Consider the following 24135-nt stretch of genomic DNA (forward strand, 5'->3'; position numbering starts at 1 on the left):
GTCGTTAGCCGACAATATCTTCTTAATATTCTCCAACCACAGCGTCCAAAGGATATTAATCATTCCATTCTACATCCAGGGATGTCAGGCAACTGTTGGTTCTTTTTTGATAAGCTTTTATTAGCTTCATACGTATGTATGTTAGTATGTAACGGAAACTTTGAACATGATTTTGTCCTTCTTCAAAACTTCGGATTAACTTGAAATTTGGCATACTTATCAAGGACCGATGACAATTCTATATTTTGAACAGTTAGACCCGTTATCCTTACTAGGATGATCAGGATTAGCGATTTTTTTCTTAAACTGGTAGTGTCTTTGCGCCAAGACCAAGAAGGGACACACCCAGGTGTGCCGATCAACTATTTCTCGGATAAGTTACCGACATAGATTAAGATGAAATTTTCGGAGAGGGTACCTGAGAACCATCTATCTCATCCAAGGGAGGCAGCAGGCGCCCAAATTGCTCATTTCTCGGATAAGTTACCTAGGCCCTACTTAGACTTATACATGAATGACTTCCCGATTTTATTTAAAATCATTGATTTTTATATCAGGATATTGAAAATATTGTGTACTATAGTTCTTCAACACGCTATATCGAATATATATTTAAAAAGCAGCAAATATTTGCTCAAACCCACTTTAATAGTAAATTGATGTAATAAAGAAAAGCAACAAAAAATGTTAAAATAAATAATAGTTAAAAAAAAAACTAAAAAGTACGATTTTATAGAAAATCCAACTAAAAAATGAAAAATAACAATAGCATAAAAAATAAAATATTTTCTTTTATAGAATATCCCACCAAAAAACAGAAAATCTATTTTAATAAATTTGAGTTAAGAATAGTGTAAATAAGAAAAATATCTTATTTATAGCAAAAAAACGTAGGGTGCTATGTAAGATATTATCAAATAGTAATTCTTCTACTCATATCTGTCAATAAAATATTTATAACTAATGACACCATGCACCCCATGATTTTTTTGCAATAAAATTATTTTTTTTATTTACACTATTCTTAACACAAATTTATTAAAATTTATTTTATTTTTTTTTTTAGTTGGTTTTAAATGAAAGCGTATATTTTAGTTTGTTAAATCTATTATGATTAACTCCTAAGTACATTGAGAATGTTTACCTTGCCATTGGTTTCATCCTCGTGATATTTATAGTTATTATTATACTCACCCGTAACTCCTGGGTATACTGTGTGTTGTCACTGTCAGCATCGGAAGGAGCGAAGGCATCAAGGATAGTAAACGCTTCCAAATCAGGCTTCGGAGGTGAAAGCACCTCTTGATCCTGGTCGCATGTGGCCTTTACTTCCGTCTCTTCTATGTGACGGCTAGGAGACTGGTAATCAGCGAATAACCCCTTAACGCATTCCACTTGAGGAGCCGTTGAATACAAGAGCATTTGGTGGTGGCAGGTCACCAGTTGTGCGTCACCAGGTGTTGATGCACTCTGCATCTGTTCACGAGTCGACGCAAGCAACATCTCTTCCATCGGAGAAACAGGTGAGAACTGGTGTTGTTGTTGGGAAGATGCTAGTGGCCCATCACGCAGCAGGGCACTGCTAGAAGACGGCACGCCCTGAGGAACTGAGCTGTGCAACTGGTGGTCGGCGGGTATGATCACGACCTCCTCCAGGCCATGGTCGGGCCGACTGGCGCAGCGCGCTGTGGCGGGGCAGCCCCGGCCTGCGCAGGAGGCCAGCATGCGCCACAACTGGCGCAGCAGCCATAGCACGGTGACCAGCAGAGGGAGGCTGACCAAACCAACCAGCACGTACACCATCTGCAACAGAAGACACGCTTCATCAACACCACTGACTCAGGTCTTAATGACCTGGTTAACGTAGTGGGAAAACATTGCCGGTGAGCACATCTTATTTTGTGCCACACCAATGTGTGAACTAAAGTAACAAAAGGAAATAGGGAAAAAAACTTTTCTGGACTAATGCAAAATATTCATTTGGAAACCAGAAATACTTTGTAATGCTACAAAAAATGTATTGCAACCATGTTCAACACATGACTATGGTTATTTTTGCATACATGAAATACATTTTTTTCTAGATAATCTATCTAACTATAATAAAACAGTAGTTTTTTTATGTGTGTCTGGCTGGTTGTACGCGGTGTTCTACGAAATTACTGTACGAATTTCAATGGGGTTTTCGAGTTAACTTGAGCGTAGCAGTGAAAGAAATATAAGCTTTATTTCATCAAAATCGGCTTAAGGAAAGAAAAGAAATCTTAATATTATGACATACAATATAATCATTATAAGAAACCATTAAGTTTTGCTATTGTAAGGAACTAAGTAGAGAGTAAGAAAAAATAAAATCCTGACAGTTTGTAGTGTCGCCATTATTGTTTCAATTTATCAATACCCTTTTTGCAGAAAATCATGTTTCATAGACACATAAATAGTGAGTGTGTGTCATTTCTCTATGTCCACGAGGTCTCGCCGTGTCAATTTTCTCCATGGGGCGAACCCGTCCGCTTTATTAAATAAACAGCTTTTATCGTTGAATGATTTCATGATTTATTTCTGCTCTCATAAAAAAGTTAGTTTTATAGACATTCAATAGGTGTCTCTCTCACTGAAAATCAATCTATGAATCATTACAAATTTATTTCCTTTATTCATATCAGGATCTTTGTTTGTTGTGGTTGCGTGTTTTTCTGGTAATTGTTACAATATGTAAGGTTGTGTGTTGGTTGCAAGTTTGTGTTTTATTATTGTGTGAGTTTTCGGGTTGGTTTCCATCTCTTCAAGATGCCAGCAAAGATAACAAATAATAGCTGAAAGGAATGAGTATGTGAAGTAGGTTTCATTGTTTAATATTCACCAATGTTACACATTATCTTTTTTCCAATTGGATACAACCAAAACATTATGTTTAAGTGTTTTATCTTTTGTTTTAAAACTTGAAATCTGCATAGCTGCCGAGTACATGTTGAGAATAACTTCATACGCCTCCTACAACACAATTCAGACAAGGAAATTGATACGAATGACGAAAGAGCAATCATTAGTTGCCTTTGTTCCATTCAAGATATTGTGTTTTCGATTGGGGGCAACTCCGTAGTGAATATGGCCTTCCTGTTCCCTAAATTCTACCCGATCAACCACGCCTCAATCGCGAATATGTTGCTGAGACTAGCTTCAATACTGCAGCATTGACCACCACAGTAAATGACCAGTGTGGTCGTTTCAATCTAGAACAAATTGATATATTTCAAACAGTCATACGAAGCGTACTTCATAATGAAGGGAAGCTATTTTTCTTGGACGGCCCCGGTGGTACTGGAAAAACCTTCGTGACGACAGCAATTCTCGCTGAGATCAGGCGACAAGGTAAGATTGCTCTGGCAGTGGCTTCATCAGGAATTGCAGCTACTTTACTCCCTGGTGGAAAAACAGCTCATGCTATGTTAAAAATTCCAATCGAATTAGACACAAATGAATCACCAACATGTTCGATAACAAGAAATTGTGATATGGCAAAAGTGTTACAAGATTGCTCGCTAATTGTTTGGGATGAATGCACGATGGCGAAAAAAAACAGTTGAAGCTGCGGACAGGACACTACGGGACATTAGGCGCGATGAAAGGCCAATGGGGAATGTCACACTACTCTCTTCTGGAGATTTTCAGCAAACTCTACCAGTTGTAAGTCGAGGGACTAGAGCCGATGAAATCAAAGCATCACTGAAGAATTCTTACCTCTGGCCTCGAATAAAAAAACTGCAATTAACAATTAACATGAGAGCACAGCTGGGTGGTAATTTTCATGCGCAAGAATTTTCTGGTGTTCTACTAAAAGTTGGAGGAGGTGCCCTCCCTTAGCAACACGGTCAGGTGACGCTTCCAGAAATACTTGGCAGAGTCGTATCTTCAGAAGACGAACTCATACGTTCGGTATTCGGGGATATGTCAAACATACAACATCAGGAACATACGTGGTTATGTGAACGTGCCATATTTACTCCAAGAAATAACCAAGCTGCTGCAATCAATGAAAAAATTTTAAACGAATTGAATGGGGCTGATTTGGTTTACACATCGTTTAACATCGTCCTTAATCAGGACGATGCCAGTAATTATCCAGTTGAGTTTTTGAGTTCTCTCACTGCAAGTGGTCTTCCTGATCACAAAATTGTTCTCAAAGTCGGTGTTCCAATAATGCTTCTGAGGAACCTTACTCCCCCAAAATTGTGCAATGGAACCCGACTTAAAGTAACTGCTCTACAACGAAATATAATCGAAGCTGAGATTCTTACTGGATGTGGCTCAGGTGAAACTGTTTTCATACCACGCATACCGATCATCCCGAATAACTTCCCTTTCGGGTTCAAGCACACAAAGTTTCCAATAGCAGTTTGTTTCGCGATGACAATAAAAAAGTCTCAGGGTCAGAACCTTAAGGCAGCTGGTGTAGACTTAAGATCTGATTGTTTTTCTCAGATGTATGCGGCTTGCTCGCGGGTCAGTTATGCAGACAATCTTTACATTCTAGCTCAAGACGGGAAAACAGTAAATGTGGTTTACAAAGAAATTTTATGAAGTGTCTTCCCAAAATTACATTTGAAAGTAGAAACATATTTACCGAAAATTTAGGTAGTAACATATTTTTATTGCAAAGACTAAAATAGAGGTGAGAAAAATTATCATTTGTGAACATAAGAAATCTACTACAACTGTATCAACTGTTATGTTATAATGTTGAAATTTCTAAATGGTGCAAGATTATACAAAATTCCATGCGGAAAAAGTCGTGGGCAGCAGCTACGTATGGTTATAGATATGTATAGGGCTATGCATACTTATTTTTCATATGATGCATGGATGCGAACATGTAAGAATAATCTACCTAAGCTACTATAGTAAAATAGTAGTTCTTTTTCTGTCTGTCTGTTTGTACGCGGTATTCTACACAACTACTATACGAATTTTAATGGGGTCTTGCGTATAACAGTCATTACTTAATAATTTGCCTTCAATGCAGTTACCTTATTTCACGTCCAGCAAAGCGGGCAGGTTCGGCTAGTACTGAATATTTCTTACAAAAATTTACACATAATTTTATTTTTATTTGATGTTTTATTCAAGCATTCATGATGGTTCTCATACTTGAAGCCAATTCACAAAGCTGAATAATATTGTATAGGCCATTCCATGTAGTCGTCAAGCCCAAGGAAATGTTTATACAATGTGTTTGAGTTTTTGTTTTGTAAATGGAACAGACATATTCATGTAAAATAGCAGATATTTGTACACTTGTAGATTTAAACGAAAATAGCTGTATCACTGCCAAATAGTGTTCGCAGTATTACTGGGTTCGTATTCTTACCCGGGAATTTATGCCTTGTGTTGTCCCAGTACCTTCATTTGCTAGAGGTATTTTAAACAGATCTCTGAATAGCTTTCCAGTATTAACTGTGCGCATGAAAATATTCAAATTGTGGAACATTAGATAATCTTTTCCATGGCTAGAAAAAAAACATTATTCCATCTACATTTACGACATCTTACTTGTGATTTGATATCAAAAGGAATATTTGGTAAAAGTTCAGACTCTTTTTAAATCTGTGTCCGGGAAGTGTCCACAGTCTCAGAGTCCCGGGGCGCGAGACAACCCACGAACAAACTCCCGGGTAATCTCAGGGCCAGCAGCTCAGTACTCACCCCCGCTCCCCCGCCCACGGGCTGGCTCGCCCGGCGATGGCAGCGCCAGGGTGCTCCACCACCGGACTCCCGCTGAAACAATGCTTCCGACCTCAGGGGCGAGGCATTTCCGTAGTTCAGGTGCGGTGGCAAACCACACACAGAAATAAATATTTCCCTGTACTTTCACAAAAGTTTCCATTGGCAACCAGTTGTCAAGAAATAGCTTGTAATACTGCAAGAAAGATACTCTCACTTTTGTACGACACTTGGTTTGATTAGTTAAGAGATAATACTAAGTATTCAATAATGGGGATAATTTTATTTTAATATGCTTATCAACATGCGCAGTTAATCCTGTAAAGCAATTAAGGAAAAGTTGACAAATAACTTTAACTAATGGAGGTACTGGGACAACACAAAGCAGGAGTGCCCGGGAAAGAATCCGAACCCAGTATTACAGCGAACACTATCTTGAAGTGATAGAGTTGCTTTCATGTAAATTAAAAAATATCTGTGATGTTACATGAATTAATCTCTTTCATTTACAAAAAAATACCTACTTTGAATTGGCAAAAACCATACCGGGATACGCTATCACTTAAGGGCGCCGTCTGCCCAGGCGCACATACCGTGTGCAGAGCTTCAGAAAAAACCACGAGGGTTAAAAACTACTCAAGATGTCTGAGTGTGGTCTGTTTACGAAAAGCATTTAAGAATTAGCTGAAGGCCGAAAAGTAATTTTTGATTTCGGATTAACTTTATAAACTTTGTTTTTAGAATAGTGAAATTGGCAAAAAGGAGTGTTTTCGGAATATTTTTTAGGCGTAAAACAACCGGCATAGATTCTTGAAAGCACTTAAAGGATTTGCAATACACCTTTAAATTAATTTCTCCACCGTATAAGGTTACGGTCACCTTTCAAATTTCACCGTTTCCCTGTGACGTCGAGGAGACTGCACGCCAGTTCAGAGCCATATGCTTAGAGGCTATAGCGCACTAGAAATACCAGCTAGCGTCGCACTTATCATCCCGCCTCACTAATAAATATACATTCCCCTTAACATTGAACCATTTCGGGGAATATTTTACCACCGCGCTGCCCTGTGAAGAAGGACCCGTAGGATTAAATTTATCAGGTGCAACAGTCTATATTATAACAGTTTCTACACTTGAATGGCCTTCGTAATACATCGCGCATTATTAGAATGGAATTCCCCGACAAACACCAAACCGTGTGCGACCCGGAGAGATGGTTGATGACGATGAAGACAACACCGACTTGATTATTCACACGTTTGTGAAGTATAGCCTGACACGAGGAGATATCGATGATTATGCAGGTCTCTACCTACAAAACTTGCACGCGTTTCTAGGCTTGGCTTAACATTTCGTCGACGAATCAGTCGAAGGAGACACACAAACACTCCATGTAGAGATAATTGGCAAGCAATCAGAATAGTCTCTGGTAAAAATAATTTCATGGGTTTGCTGAACTGCAGTCTGTACTCTAAATTCCAACTTTCTTTAGGTACTAGGGCCAATATATTTTTTTATCTGCTTCATTTTATAAATTTTTTGTTTGGATTCTCTTCCATTAGCAGCAATTCATTAACGTTCCGAAAAGTGAGAGAAAAACGAAAGACGAAACCAGTTATTTCATAAATGATTACATAATATTAATTACATAATATATCTGTGATATGTAAGTTATGTTGTCCGTTGTTTAAAAATTATAAGCACGTTTTACAATAATTGAAACTTAATATTACAGACTTTTAGAACCTTGTATTGTATGTAATGTAAAGTCAATTGATTAAGTAGAGGCATGAAGTTGAAGCATATGCTTCTAGCGTCGCCGTAAAGCTGAGCGATTCCTTCCCCTCCCTTCCTTGTTTCCCCCTCCACGCTTCCTCTTTCGATAGTTAGATTTCCCCTCCGCATCCCCACTCCTTCCCCTGTAGTGTTTTATTCCACCGCAGCTCCAGCGCCCTCTACCATTGTGCTTATAAGGGCCTGCGAGCTCTCGTCTCGGGTCGTTCGGTTGCGGTCGGGGGAGCAGTTTGTACTGGTCAGCATCAGCGATGACGGTAACTTGCATACGGTAACGTTACTCTTCCTGCACCTTGTGGCCGTGAACCTTTTTCACATACATTTGTTTCGGTCGTGTAAGTAACCTTATTCAGCCACGTTGTTTGTTGAGCCACTTGGCCTAATATGGGCCTTTCTCTTTGTGTCTCGCTGTACTGCCAGTCTTTGTATGTGGTTTGCATTGCTACTGGTGAACGTAATGTTTATTTCTTGTATTGATAAATTTATTAATTGCTGTACCTTTTGTGTACACCGCCCCGATATTGGCCGCCTTGTTTTGTCGTGGAGCTTTTATCAGTTCCTTAATAAACTCTTTTGTTTGCAGTTTAACGTTTTTCGCATTATTCGTTGCGCGAGCCAATATCGTCTTCGGGCTTGTGTAATCCCTCCCCTGGCCGCACCGAACCACCGTGTTAGGGCTTACCTGCTTGATTTTGTTTAAATTGTATCATTGTTTCTTGGAATCATTTTTTATGGCCTGCGCAGCCCGCCCTTTTGATATTGTCGTATTTTAATAGTTTTGTATTTTACAGTAACATTTTTTCTGTACAGCGTACATATCATAACGGTTCACGTTATTTTGTTAAGTATTGATACTCATAAATTTATTAATTAATTTAAAAACAAGGTTACGAAAGTGGTTGATCCTGTTTTAGAACAACATACCTACATCTCTAAATAACTACATTTTTTCACCTTAATAGCTTGCAGTCAGGTCGAACCCGTGAGTCCACCGGGCTGCAACTTGTGATTGCGTTCAGTGTTGTTTTCCTGTTTCATGATTAAGGACTCCACTGGTGTGTCGTGGGTGTATCGACTCCACCACGCCGAGCTCGTGCAGCACTTAGAGGAGAATGGTCTCTCGTCGCTGCCGACCGACACGGTGCGGGAAATGCGTGCGCGTCTGGTGCAGTTTATTCGCGAGGCATGTGACGTTCCGCCTGCGAGTTCTCCGGCGTGGGCCCCGCCTGAAGTAAGTGAATCTTCCGCTAATTCCTTTAACCAGAAGTTATTCTTTGTGGGCCTGAAACCCTTGCCAGTCCTGGGAATTAATGTGCCTTAGTCCGTATTGGCTTTCTGTATCGCTGCTGAGCGTGTTTCCAAATTGAATTTAGTCCCGCCTGAGATATTTATGAAGGCTCTTCTGAGCAAGTGTTCGGGGACTTATGTGGATATCCTTACTGAAGCCATAGTCCAGGGATTAGACTTTCCAAAATTTAAATCCTCTGTCGTGCGGTCATTGTGTCGACATTATTTTAAAGAATTCTACATTTAATTTTTTGTCCGATTATCTTATTTTTTATAAGTGTATTTGCAACACATGAACACATTAATTTGATCGTTACCTAGGTTAGATATTACACATAGCTAGCGAGTATTGAAAGACTCGGTCACATTTTCCCCCAGTAATAATAGTGTTTTAATTGTTACATCTTTTAACTATATTTCGCCCCAAGAAACCAAAAGTCAACCTGGCGGGAAAATACTAACTAGACTGATTGTACAATGTGTCCAAGGTTGTCTACCCGCCGGGGATACTCTTTTTACTTTTTTTTTACCTCTTCGTGCAGAATAATATTATGATATCAAAGCGTTCATGGGAAGATTTCGAAAGTACTTATTTTGGCGACAGTGCTAACTGCTAAAGAAGAATAAACAATTTAAAACTATTCTTCTTTCTGATTTTTAAGTTCTCGCTAGCAGTCTTACGCATTTTTTAAAAGTAGTCATTTCAAAACTTAAAAAATAGCGTTAAACACGTTAAACAAGGAAATGTAATGGAGAAATGATACCAAAATATTTTATTAAAGTAGTGCAAATCAAAAGTCTATATTTACTAAGAAACTTTTGTGGAACGTGCAAAATAAATATGCTTTTACTCCATGTCTACCAAAATTTGAGAAACTATGATTCAAACTTGCTTCTTCACTTAAACCTTTAGTATTCTTTAAGAAGGTATTGTAAATATTCTATAGCTGTATTCGTAAATCTACAACATGATATTACTGATACTCTCCTCAGTACTATGTTATTAAAGTGAAATTTTATTGATTTTGTCCTCACAGCAGACTCTAAAATGGAGATAGGTGAGACACTAGAGACACTAGAGACACTAACCTTAAGTTACAGAGGAGGCGGGATGAAATTCTATCCTGGTCATCCTGATTTCTGTTTTACCCTAAATTTCTCCGGACAAATAGCTGGGATAGTTTCTTACAATATGCAATGTTGCTGTTCTGTTTGGGAGTGGTATGTATCATCGTCTATACAGTGTAAATTTCTTTTATAAATAGATCAGTCATATTTATAAAAACTTATGGATGTTATTAGTTAGTACATTTATATTAAAACAGCTGTATCACTTCAAAATAGTGTTAGCAGTTATTATTGATTTGCCCGGATTATTACCCTTGCATTTAAGCTTTGTGTTATCCACATAACTCAAATAATTAAAGTTATTTGTAAATCGTACCCATAATAACTTTCCAATGTTAACAGCGGCATGATAAGCATAATAAAACAAAATAAGTCAATTTGGTGATTATTCTATTATCTTTTCCTGGTTTAAAAAAATGCATGAACAAAACATCAATTAAATAATATATATGCACCAATTTTCGTAAGAAATACTTAGTATTATCTTGAAACACGTATTTCATACTATTTCTTGGCACCTGGTACCAAAGGATTCTTATGTTAAAATTAAAACTACGTTTTCCTTCTGAAATGACTTCACTGTCGACAAGCTTTAAATAAATAATTAACTTTAAAACTGAATGCGTAATTTCAGTTAATTTTCTGCTTAAGAGGTTCATATAACTGAAAATTCAATGAATTTCTCTGGAAAACAATATTCGGTCTTGTGAAATTCGCTGCAAGCAAAGTATAAATCGTTGCGAGTCACTGAAATAATTACAAGCAATCACTGATTTAAATAAAAAAATTAAATGGAGGATTTGCTGTTTTTTTTTTTTTAAATTTGAGTGAGTGCGATTAACACTCAGTGACTCAGAGAACGAAGCTTAGGACTCATGTGAACAGAGCTTAAGGCGGTAGGTCCTAAAAAATTTGGATTCAAATATTTCGTGCTTTTTGCACTTGATTTTAAATAAATTCATGATATAATCATATATAATTGTTTATGAAAGGCTTTTCTTGCTAGAAAGTCATTGATTAATTGTGTTTATGAACTTAATGGTCAACATTTGTGTTATTCCTAATAGGTACTGAAAGCATATAATTGTGTGGCATACAGTTATGTAGTGGTCGTCTTGAAGCACTTTACTTCTAGTATATAATTTATATATCAATAAAAAGGTAATTTTTCCAAAACACTGAAAAAATTAAAGTTTTATTGGTTTTAGTAAAATTTTTATTGATTTATTAATGGTATACTAAAAATAAAATGTTTTAAGAAGAACTTTACATACGAACAGTTAAATCCAAAGCGCAATACCACATGATTGCATGGCTATCTGTACCTGTAACGATTGATATAAATATTTGCCATTTAGTTCATGAAAAAAAAACTTAAATTCAGACATATTTACTTACATTTTTTATAAAAATATAAATGATTAAACTATGAATTTATTTAAAATAATGTGCAAAACACGAAATATTAGAAGCAAAATAATTAAGAATTAAGAATTAGGTGCTACGTGTTTGACTCACTTTGTTGCCAATTTCGAGAAAAGCTTATGTTTTATGCGTGTCTCGGTAACAAGTCACTAACTAACTAACTAACTAACCTGTAAAACTGTGGCGTCGGCATGCACGTGCAGAGTTCAGCAAACAGTACATCGATTATTACAAACGCACAAACGCGCAATATTCTTCGCATTTTTTTATACGCTCTCACTGCAACACGAATAAATCGCCTTTGCAAAATGACCAGAAATTGGATGCCAATAGCTTTGTTTGAAACATGTCATTGTTAAAATATTTGACCAGAGAGATTGTTGGTAGCAGCCCAGACTGCATTTAGTTAGCCGTTGCTTACAATGAAGCTTTTCAGAATAATAATTCTCAAAGAAATCCAAAAAAAGTATAAGAATAGTTCCTCCCGTCACATCAGTTTAGAACAAACAACATACTTGGGCTTTTAAATTTAAATATGCCTCAATAGTAAGTCTCAATATTCGCTGTTTTACTAACCAATATGAAATTAACAATTTCAGAAGGAATGATATGTTATGAGTATGGGAATGATACCGTAACTGGGTCAGGATCTATAAAATAAAAAATAATTAAACAACATAAACGTTTTGAACATTCCTATATTTATAATAATGGACGTGCTATAAGCGATTAAAGCTACCATTTGTGAGTGTGAATTGTGCTCCCAATAGTAATTTTTCGGCACAATTATAAATTAGAATTTTGAACTCTACTCTTAACAGTTATTTTATATCTTCCTCACCAGCGGGGACTCCCAGCATCAACAAGGGTCACCCCCCACTACTGCCTGGATTTTTCATGCACTTGCAGGCCTATATGGTCAATTAGCCCTTGAGGTAGTGCGGTAACTGTTCCGGTCCAAGACACAGCCCCTCGGATACCACACTGGCTTCAGCGCCCCAGACTTTACATCATTGTCTACATAGACTTGTATTTGATATTGGTTTTGCACATTGAGCCATGTCTTTTGTGACCCAACAGCTAGAGGGCCCGGCAGTGATGACCTACCCAGTTAAAGTTTTCGAACCTTTGGCCATTGTCTGTAGAGAGGCTCTTAACACACCTCCAGATCTCTCTTTCCAACCTCTGTGGACGTCGGGGAACGAGGAATCCCCAGCAGAGCTCACTTTGGTAAACATTCTTGGTACCAAGCTGAGGTACTGAGTGAGTTGCCTTGGCGCGGAGATGCTATATGTTCGCACCCACGCATCCGTTTTGTGAGTCTGTTGGATTCTACCACAGATACTTGTTTCTAGCAAAGGATCCGAAACTTCAAGCTGCAGGCATCTTATCGCAATGATTCAGGCCCACTCCCAACTCACCCACTCACATGAGGATGTTATTCGGCTATTTCCGCTTGCCGAGATTAACATAACTGGACCCCAGTGTGTGCACCACCGGGTATAACTAGGCAACAACAGTTGTTTAACAGTCCAGCACTTTTTAAGAGACTCAGTACTGACGCCACCAGTCAGGCACTAGGAACATTCATCCTTAACATCAAGAGGACCCCCAACGGGGTGTTAATATGAGGGGAGGGAGCTGAACCTTCGGCTGACCAATCCTGCAGACAGCACCAACCCATTGTACTATCTATTATATCCATCACATGCTGGCCACACCTTCTCTGATCCAACCACATCAAGAACAGAATAGAATGTGGGTGATAATTCAACCGCATACAGAAGGAGATAAGCTTATTTATAATCACAATCGGGTAAGGTGTTAGAACCCCGGATATAACGAGAGGCTGAGGCACCTCATTATAACATCGTCATCACCAAGCAACCCCTAGCTAACTCAGTTAACTAAACAATTGATTGTGTCCTTGACCTCAGGATCCCAATACTCAGATGAGCAGATTATACAACAAAATGTTGCAATCGTTTTACATGCTCGATTTAACTGGCATGTATTCCTGTGAAGGCAGAATCCACGCAACATTAGAGTAATCGGAAAATGGATACGCCATTTCTTCGTAACATGGAGATTTTTGAGGAGAAGTTACAACGAGGGGCCGAGGCTACATATCCCGAAGAATAACACCACCCTATGAGTATCACAAGTTAATTATTCATGTCTATCACATCTTGGACCCCTCAAAAAACACAGAGGACCTGTAATCTGGCAGTAGTCTATTTATACCTCTACTAGCTTGTAGCATTGCACAATGAGAATTTGTTATATATATATTAGAATATTGATTAAGAATAACTTTGATATGCAGGATAATAATTTTTTTATATGTAAGTAAGGATAATGGTTCGGAGCTGTTTAGAATGTTATGAATTACTTTGGTTAAATTTCATGGATAGCCTTAAAATACTTATTTCGTTGAGATACTTAAATAATAATTTGTGGGTTAACTCCAGTTCATAATAAAAAAATTTGATATTTGATAATTAATTTCAGTAATTGTTTTGTTTAAACTTGACTATAATTTTACAGGACCTAATTTTCAAACAAAAATTTCTAATATGGTATGAATTTTACTTTGATTACTAAATTTTCAACATAGTATTTAAATTTATTGGGTAATTTTAAATTCTATTGCATATTGCTAGTGAAATATTTCGAGAATAGTCTGGAAGGTACAGAAGGAAGAGTGGACAGGCGCGACACACTGGCGCCAGAAAGTAATTTTTCACCTTGTAAATGCGTGTTTGGGATTTACGCGTCACATGGACGCACAGCTGTAACGACCGTCGGGAAAGTTCTCTAGAGGCTACCACTAGCCAGCCAATCAGGGCGAGCCCTGGCGTGGGTTGCTGCGCACGTCCAAATTTCCTTATATGGTCATGTTTCTGAATTCTGTTCTCTGATTGGTCAGTTGGCCTACGGGGTTGCCTCCCTTGTCTTCACCTTTACAAGGGAAGGTAGTCTCGTCGACCAAGTCACTTGTCGCTCGATCGTCGCCGAATCCGGATAAGTCGTCGGCAACTCACACAATGGAAAGTCATTAAGGGACAACTTAACGCCTAGGGGCTGGTGACAGGCTGTATTTTTTTTAACAATAAATTCTGTATTTTCGGACAATTTAATTGGAAATTTAGGCCCTAGGCTTCGGCATCGGCCCGATTTCGCGTGATTTAGGTCCGCGATCGACGGTACCTTGAGTTATGTCATTTTAAATATGTTATACATATATATATATTTTTTTGGCGAGTGACAAGACTCCTCGACCATCAACGGCAAGATGTATGGTGCTGTGGTATGTATTTGGACCTCATCCTATCACATTTCAAAGACTTCGTAAAAATTTGTATAAAGAAATTATAAAACTGTGCAAGTAACAAAGCTTTCGAACTAAATTCATGTGTAAAATTGTGTACTGATGCCATGTAATGATGAGAAAAAATATTTTTTATGGAAAGAAATAAACAAAGGTAATTTAACAAACTCTTTTATTTACAAATTAAAATTATAACTGGGGAAAAAAGTAGAAGCAACCATAGTAATGAGAAATTCCTAAGGAACATTGTCTTTTTTTACGTTTCTCTGTGTGCTTAGCCGGGCCACACATATAACATAAAAAGCTTTCCAGGCTAGTACCATAGCTGTTTCGCTGCTCACTGCGTCCACCCTTCAACAGGGTAGGGATCCATATGGACGTGCTCTAAGTGGTATGAACCACCATCTGCTAGTGCATATTATCACCCTGTGACCTCGGATGGTACAGAAAACCTCAACGGAGTTTAATAAATCAGGACGGGTCACCTAGCACTACTGCCTAAACATTTTATGTACCTGCGGGCTTGTATAATCTGTTAGTCCGTAAACTAATACGGTAACTGCCATAGTCTACGATGCATGATTTACCTCGGAAACTAGTCCCATGGGGCCCGCCCCTCATACACTCCCTTAGCTCCGGTGCCTCAGAACAAACAGCACGGGCACCTAGTTCAATGCTTTCGCTTCACTTGATTTATAACGCGCGAGTTCCTGAACTCTTGATGGCCGGCATGTACTCCCCGAGAGGGGATGAATGCGACGGAGCAAGGCGTGGCCCCAAATGGCGACGGAAACAGATACGCCGTTTCATCGCAGCCCAGAGGCGTCGGTGGAGGCAATGTCGAGAGGCTGAGGTCACCCATTCCAACATCGGCACTAACACTTCCCATGCCGTTCAGCAAACTAGTGGCTTCCTCACTGGCAAGTCCCTCAGCGAGGAACCACAGGTGCCTATCCGAGTCTGTAGGAATCTGTAAACCCCCTCCGGATAAACCGAATGGTGTCCAAAGAAAGCCCATGATCAGACCAGGTTCCTATCCTAACCTTTACTACACTCCAGACTTGTGCCGGAGTAGATTAATACTGCTAACGAGTCCACCTGTTTCAGATTGGGTATCAGTAGTATGTGAATGGGGCTCCGGAAACTGGCGCTGGCGCGTGGTGTCGGTGTCGAGCCACATCTCTGATTGTGACGTCACGGCGGCCATCTTGGAGGATCGTAACGGGACACAGCGTAACGGGACATATCGTAACGGGACAACTAGAGCACGGCGGCCATCTTGGATACGTCATCTTTAAATCGAGCGCCCCACTCATTATGACGAAATTTTAGAATCTGTCGACATATTGATTTTTTCTGTTCCGCTGGAGGCCGCCATCTTGGATACTGTCGACTTTGCTTCTGTTGTTTGTTCCTAGATAGCGCCAGCATCGCTCTTGATTTTTTTCTGTTCCACTGGAGGCCGCCATCTTGGATACCGTCGACTTTGTTTCTGCTGTTTGTTCCTAGAGAGCACCAACATCGCTCTGTCTCATCACATAAGGTCGATGTTCAATTACCTACCATAGCTATTATGATCCTTATCGACATATTTAATTTATTTTTTTATGCAAAATACATTGGAAGCGCTGTGATTCGAACCAGCGCAGCTCTGATCGCTAGGTTGGAAAACATACGCCTTTAACCGCTCGGCTATCGAGACATTTACCAGACTGAGAATTAAATAAGGTATATAAAAAATAACATGCATATTCGGACTTCAATTTTTTTTTAAATTTTAAGTAATAATAGCACTGCCTGTTCGAGACAGATACGCCATCATGGATTATGAGGTCACAGTTTCAATTATCGTTATGCCCGCCATCTTGAAAATCTGTAATTTTTATGTTAGAAAATCAGGAATAATTTTAAAAATCATAAAAGAATCGAATTAAATAATAAAAAATCTTAAAAACCACTGTTTCAATTACCGTTATGCTCACCATCTTGAAATTTAGTCGCCATCTTGGAATTCTGTAATTTTTATGTTAGAAAATCGGGAAAAAATCCAAAATTCATCAAAAAATTAACTTAATAGAATTCTGATTGATTATCTCGATTCCCATCCTTGGTTCGAAACCAGTTAGAGCAAAAAATAAAAAAATAAAAACGTTCAGATTCTTCCTCCACATAAGACACCTACAGACTTACCTACAAACAATATCAAGGTATATATCGTCAGCTAGTATGACGTCATGTCCGCCATCTTGTCATCGTCCGCTGGATACCATCATCTTGTTTTCGTCTGCTAGAGTGTGCTGGCGACATGTTGATATAATTTTCTGTTCTCCATACCTTTAACCTCGTCTGTTAAAATTGAACTTTGTCATTGACCTTGAACTTTGACCTTAAACTTTGACCTTCACCTTGAACTTTTACCTTGACCTTAAACTTTGACCATGACCTTGAACTTTGACCTTGACATTGAATTTTGACTTTGACCTTTAACATTGAACTTTTGCCTTGACCTTGAACTTTGACCTTGACCTTGATATTTGATCTTGACCTTGAATTTGACCTTGACCTTGAATTTGACCTTGACCTTGAAATTTGACCTTGACCTTGATATTTGACTTTGACCTTGACGACCATCATGGATCCATCATTTTATGATCAGTACATGCTACCAGGAGCTACCACATACTAGTGGCCATTGCCACCATCATGTTTTTGTCTGCTGGAGGACACCATCATGTGTGTAGTCATCTTACCATCATGCTAGTTTTATTATAACCTGCTACAGTGCGGTAATAATTTATTATTACTGAGGTGCCCACCATTTTGAAATCATGTAAATATTTAGCTAGAAATGCGGGAAAAATTCCAAAAGTCTACGAAAAAATCAATTATTAATTTACAAATTGAATCGATGGATTCCTGTCGACGGTTCGATTCTTGACCAGTTACAGTTGTAACTAATTATTAAATAAATTTTAGATTCTGTTTTCCATTACCTTTCGCGGAGTTTATTAATCATTCACTCTACGATAAACAACTCAAGTCAATATACCTGACCATCGAATTAATACAGTGCGATTAGCCTATTATGAAAGTCTAATTTTTCATTAATCTGAATAACCTATAAGACGTTCATGTACAAAGCCACACATAGATCAATTGTCTTTAGTCCATGAGACCGAGTCATGTCATTGTCAGACGTATAGGCTAGTCATTTCAGGTCCGCATGACCTTCGTCGTTAGCTAATTATATTCAATCAATCCATCGTAACATTTTTTATACATAGGGAACTGTGCCTAATATCGCACCCATTTTGAAAATACTGTTTTATGTGGAGACAAATTTCCTAAAAAAGTAAGTAACATCTGTTTAGCACATTAGGGTTATTACTGCAAAACATGTTATGTTGGACATGGTTTTATTTTTATTAATTTGCAATTTATAACAAAGAAATGAAATTAATGCAATTTCGTCATTTGAAAAACGGTGTTCCTAATATTGCACTAGTGTGCGATATTTGGGACACCATTTTTTTAAAATAATATATCTGGGACATCTTCCATTAAAAAGAATAACTAACACATGGTTCAGTTTACATCGTTCTTATGCTGGTATGTATCAATGTTGCAAAATAAGAGATTCTAATTAAAACTAAATTTTAAATGTGTATTTTCAAACTGGAACAATGAAATCAATACGAGTCTCGTAATTCTTCAAAACATTTGTAGCGTTACCCTTCCAAACAAAAAATCACTTATGAATGAAGTGTAATCATCTGTTCCTGAACACTCTTCATGACACCAAATGCGACACTTTGTACAAAGAACCCATTTTTCCCCCTGCCTGTCTTGTGAATACAACTGGTTGCAGTAAGGACACACACAATCTTCATCATCACTATCTTCTACATCTGTGGAAACTGTCAGAGGTTCAGCCACCTCTTCTTCACTTGATTCTGAAGACAGTGATATCTTCGTCTTCCGTTTGTTTTGTTTGTTGCTCTTGTTGTCCGTAACAGATTCCTTTGTGCTTAGAGTTTTACCTGTCTCACCACTTCTTTTTTCCCCTCCTGCAATATTATTCTGGTAGCCCTTCTGTAGCTGTTTTGTCCTATCCTACATAGATATGTTTTCACATCATCGGATAGCTTGTTTTTGTAAGGCGAACTTGTCAGTATGGCAGCAGGGCAGGTTGGTCGACCTCTCCCTCTTGATGTTTTTGTTTGGTTGGATTTCAGATAAGGCACAGGTGAAATGTCAGCAGGACCTACTATAATCCCTGACGCCATGCTTGCGCTTGGCTGAGATGATGAACAAATGTCACTAGGACTTTTATGAAGCTCTTGTTGGATAGGACTACTTGCTGTTGATAGGCCTAACGACTGATTTCCTTTGTTTTGTAGAGCGGTGTCGTATGACGTTTGTTTACTTGATCGTCATATAGAGGGATACTGTTGAGCTCGCTAAAAAGCTCATGTTGACCGAAAATGTTGCGGTTGCAAGGGAACAAACTAGTTTACTTGTAACCACTTGTAGCTGTGTAGCTGTTGCAACAGTAGCTGCCTTGTTGTAAGCTTCTCCCAGAAGTCTTCCAACTTGATAGTGAGTTACCACTCTGCCTACATTTTGCTTGAGCCAAGTTTCTATTGCTTGAGCATAGTAAGTTATCAGGGGCAAAATAAAGGCAGCATCAAGGGGCTGCATTTTGTGTGTGTAGTTGGGGGGGGGGGGGGGCAAACACACAATGTGCACGCCATTTTCACGAGCAAACTCCAGTAGTTGAAGATTTCTGGTATGGGAATAACGTCCATCAAGCACCAATATGACAGGATCTTCTTTGTTAGGCTTCACAATGGTCAAGAACTGCTGTTGGAACCACTGAAGGAAACTGTCCATTTATATCCAACCAGATTTATGACACACAACTTTAGAACCATTTGGAGTGCCATCAAGCAGTTCTGGTTTCATGTTGACTCTAGGAAAGACTAGAAGTGGTGGGACATAGTGACTCGAGGCATTCATACACGTAACTACAGTCACCAAGGAACCTCTTTCGGCAGAAGATACTGCTCCGACCTGATGTTTCCCCTTTACTGAAACCACCCTACTAACTTTGTGCTGCACAACAGTGAGACCTGTTTCATCACAGTTTTAGAGCCTATTTTGGGAATGTGTAATAACATCCATCAATGGCCCAAAGATGTCAAAAAAATAGGTTGACATGTTCTTGTGTGAACCCTCTTATTCTTCCCAGTGATGTTGCTTGGAGTTTTCTGAGGCTAAGTTGTGGATGTCTCTTCATGAATGAACGTAGCCATTTCCAACCCGCTGCTTCTTCTCCCTTAGAAAAAGGATGAAATTTACCATTCTTTTCTGCCAGTTCAAAAGCCATTCGTTTGATGTCTTTAGCTGTTAAGCCATAAAACTTAGCCTCCATTTCCAATGCGTACCTTACCAATGCCTCCTCTATTTCATCACCAAGTGCTGGCTTCCTTCCAAGTATTGTAGCAACTAGTTTATCTACATCTTCCTCACGACAATTCGCTATGTGATGAAAATAGAAATTAGTGAATTTTAATCAATGCTAACAATTTTAAACTGTGTTTGTTTTAACCAATGTATCACTTGCTATTTTCAAACTACCCAAAAGTAATTTCATTAGTTAGGTATTTTTCTACTTATATGACATTTTGTTTTATATACTATGTAAGTAACATGCCACATACAATATTGTATGATATCTGACTAGATAATGATGTAATGTAGGTTGCATTGTATTGTATTAAGCTGCTAATCGTAGAAAATTTAAGATTTTCCTAATATCGCACCATGCGATATTAGGACTACTTCAATGTGCGGTATTCGGCAAATGCAAGCAAAACAAAAGGTGGTCATTGTTACAAAAAAGGTAACTTCAATTAAAATAACCACTCCTACTAGCAACACTTTAGTATTATGACACGCTATTTATACAGTCAAATTTTAAAAAAACACATACCTTTTATGTTGAAACAAATCGAAGAAGTGACCCCTTACAAATATTTAGCTCATAGTAAAAAATTAATTCTCTCCTAGCACACGCAAATCTTTGTGAGGACGCTATACTCTCCCACCGACACGATACTTTGCCCACAGAAACGAGTTGTGCTTATTGCCGCTAGGTTGCAACACATACGGGCCGAGATACCATGGGGTGCGGAATTAGGAAGCGGTGCGGTATTAGGCACAGTTTACTAAAAGACCGAGTGACCTTGAAAAATATTTTAGTAACACCAAGAGGTTTTAAACTAGTAAATATTCAATCACTACATTTTGTACTTCTTCGCAATCAACAAAAAGGAAGCACCGACAACTAAAATACAGCACCGCCAACGAAAAGGCAGCACATTTGGAAGCACCGACCACGAAAAAGCAGCACCGACAACGAAAATACAGCACCGACAACGAAAACGCAGCACATTTGGAAGCACCGACAACGAAAAGGCAGCACCGCCAACGAAAAGGCAGCACATTTGGAAGCACCGACAACGAAAAGACAGCACCGCCAACGAAAAGGCAGCTCATTTGGAAGCACCAACAACGTAAAGGCAACACCGACAACGAAAAGGCAGCACCGCCAACAAAAAGGCAGCTCATTTGGAAGCACCGACAACTAAAAGGCAGTACCGCCATCGAAAAGGCAACTCATTTGGAAACACCGACAACGAAAAGGTAGCACCGCCATCGAAAAGGCAGGTCATTTATCATTGACTCCAATATTCATTGGCTCCAATATTCATTGGCTCCAATATTCATTGGCTCCAAAAGTCATCGACTCCAATATTCATTGGCTCCATCAGTTATTGACAACTTCAGTCTTTTGGTTCCAAAAGTCTTTTCAAAAGGCTCCACCAGTCTTTTGTCTCCAACAGTCTGTTGGCTCCTATACTCATTGGCTCCAATAGTCTTTGGCTCCAATATTCATTGGCTCCAATATTCATTGGCTTCAATATTAATCGGCTCCAATATCAATTGGCTCCAATTGCTCCAAATGCTCCAACAGGCTCCAAAAGGCTTTATCAGTCTTTTGACTCCAACGGTCTTTTGGCGTCTATAGTCATTGGCTCCAATAGTCATTTTCTACAATATTCGTTGGCTCCAATATTCATTGGCTCCAATATTCATTGGCACCATCAGTCATTGACACCAACAGACTTTTGGTTCCAAAAGTATTTTGGCTACAAATATATTTGCCTAGAATTCTTTGAGTCTAAGAGACTATGAGGCCACATGGCTACGAGTCTATAATGATCTAGCTGGTTACGAGTTATACATGGCTTGCAAGGCTACAGAGCTACGAAGCTTCTAGTACACAAGTTTACGTGACTGCGAGGATACAGAACTACAAGTCTGCATGAGTACTTGACTACGAAGCTACTCGTCTACAAGGCTCCAGTTGCCGCATTTATCTTCGAAGGAATTTTCTCTATTTTGTTCCAACTGCTCCATCAGCTTTATGTTATAAGATTTCAAGGCTGCTGGCTTACGTAGCTTCAAGTCTACGAGACTACGAACCATGAGGTTACGAGTCTATGCGATTGCGAGTCTTCAAGGTTTTGTGATCGTGAAACTATAGGACTACGAAGCTTCAAGTCTACGAGGCTACTTGGATACGTAGCTACAATTCTAGGAGGTCCCAAGACATCATGTCTACGCGACTACGAGCCAAGTGGTTACGAGACTACGTGACTACGAATCTTCAAGTTTACGAGACTGCGAGGCTACAGAGCTACGAAGCCTCTAGAAAACGAGTTTACGTGACTGCGAGGATAGAGGTCTACAAGTCTGCATGAGTACTTGACTACGAAGCTACTCGTCTACAAGGCTCCAATTGACGCATCTGTATTCGTCGGAATTTTCTCTTTTGCTCCAACTGCACCACCAGCATTATGTTATAAGATTACAAGGCTACTTGCTTAGGTAGCTTTAAGTCTGCGAGACTCCAATGCATTATGACTACGAGACTACGACCCATGAGGTTACGAGACTATGCGATTACAAGTTATCAAGGTTACGTGATCGCGAGGCTATAGGACTACGAAGCTTCCAGAACGCATGGTTACGAGACTGCATGACTAATTGGCCGCGTGGCTACGAATCTTCATGTCTCTAACTGACTACAATTGCACTATTCAGTGGTGAGAGTTAATTTATCTTATGCAAAGGTACTTGCTGCAAGTAGTTCCGCTTTTCAACATCAGATGACGTCACGTGTTGCTTGCAGGTAAATAATAATTATTTCTTTTATGCAGGATGCGGGATGCTCACTATCGATCGCATAAAAAGGATGGCTTCGATAGTCTCCAAGGAGAAGTAAGTTCGTCCTTCCTGCTAGTGCTTCTCAGATTTCTCATGCTCCGCCATCTTGGATTGCGACATCACGATGGCCATCTTGGATGAGTGTGAACTTGAACTTTGACCGAAACCGCAGGAATGATCGTAAGCACACGGATTAACCATCAAAATATTAACATGAATAATCGGGAGCACACGGAGAAAACCACCATAATATTGACAAAAAGAAAATCAGAAGCACACGGAGAAAAACGACACACGTTTTCTTTGATATAAAATTTCGGGAAAAAAATATTTAAAAATAAAAATAAATTAATTAAAATTAAAAATAAAATAAACAAATACATAAATATATTCTGCTAGCTTATGAACTTCTCATTGTTGAACAAAGATAGAGTTCTAGTACAAGCCAAAATTTTATGTATTTTTTTTATTTTATTTTTAATTTTAATTAATTTATTTTTATTTTTAAATATTTTTTTCCTGAAATTTTATGATATCAAAGAAAACATGTGTCGTTTTTCTCCGTGTGCTTCTGATTTTCTTTTTGTCAATATTATGGTGGTTTTCTCCGTTTGCTCCCGATTATTCATGTTAATATTTTGATGGTTAATCCGTGTGCTTACGATCATTCCTGCGGTTTCGGTCAAAGTTCAAGTTCACACTCATCCAAGATGGCCATCGTGATGTCGCAATCCAAGATGGCGGAGCATGAGAAATCTGAGAAGCACTAGCAGGAAGGACGAACTTCCTTCTCCTTGGAGACTATCGAAGCCATCCTTTTTATGCGATCGATAGTGAGCATCCCGCATCCTGCATAAAAGGAATAATTATTATTTACCTGCAAGCAACACGTGACGTCATCTGATGTTGAAAAGCGGAACTACTTGCAGCAAGTACCTTTGCATAAGATAAATTAACTCTCACCACTGAATAGTGCAATTGTAGTCAGTTAGAGACATGAAGATTCGTAGCCACGCGGCCAATTAGTCATGCAGTCTCGTAACCATGCGTTCTGGAAGCTTCGTAGTCCTATAGCCTCGCGATCACGTAACCTTGATAACTTGTAATCGCATAGTCTCGTAACCTCATGGGTCGTAGTCTCGTAGTCATGATGC

At 38.8% G+C, this 24135-nt stretch overlaps 1 protein-coding gene across 1 annotated transcript in view; it reads right to left on the reverse strand.

The window, feature by feature from the left end:
• Window positions 1–1351: 1351 nt before the first annotated feature.
• Window positions 1352–24135, reverse strand: part of LOC134531347 (uncharacterized) — a 353666-nt gene continuing 330882 nt past the window's right edge. The window contains exons 32-34 of the mRNA XM_063367045.1: window positions 5704–5775; window positions 1455–1803; window positions 1352–1359 (exon numbers count right to left, since the gene is read on the reverse strand). Of these exons, the coding sequence (XP_063223115.1) occupies window positions 1352–1359; window positions 1455–1803; window positions 5704–5775 (429 nt within the window). The remainder of the gene's footprint in view (window positions 1360–1454; window positions 1804–5703; window positions 5776–24135) is intronic.

This window comes from Bacillus rossius, chromosome 3 (genome assembly GCF_032445375.1).
Source record: "Bacillus rossius redtenbacheri isolate Brsri chromosome 3, Brsri_v3, whole genome shotgun sequence".
Classification (NCBI taxonomy): domain Eukaryota; kingdom Metazoa; phylum Arthropoda; class Insecta; order Phasmatodea; family Bacillidae; genus Bacillus; species Bacillus rossius.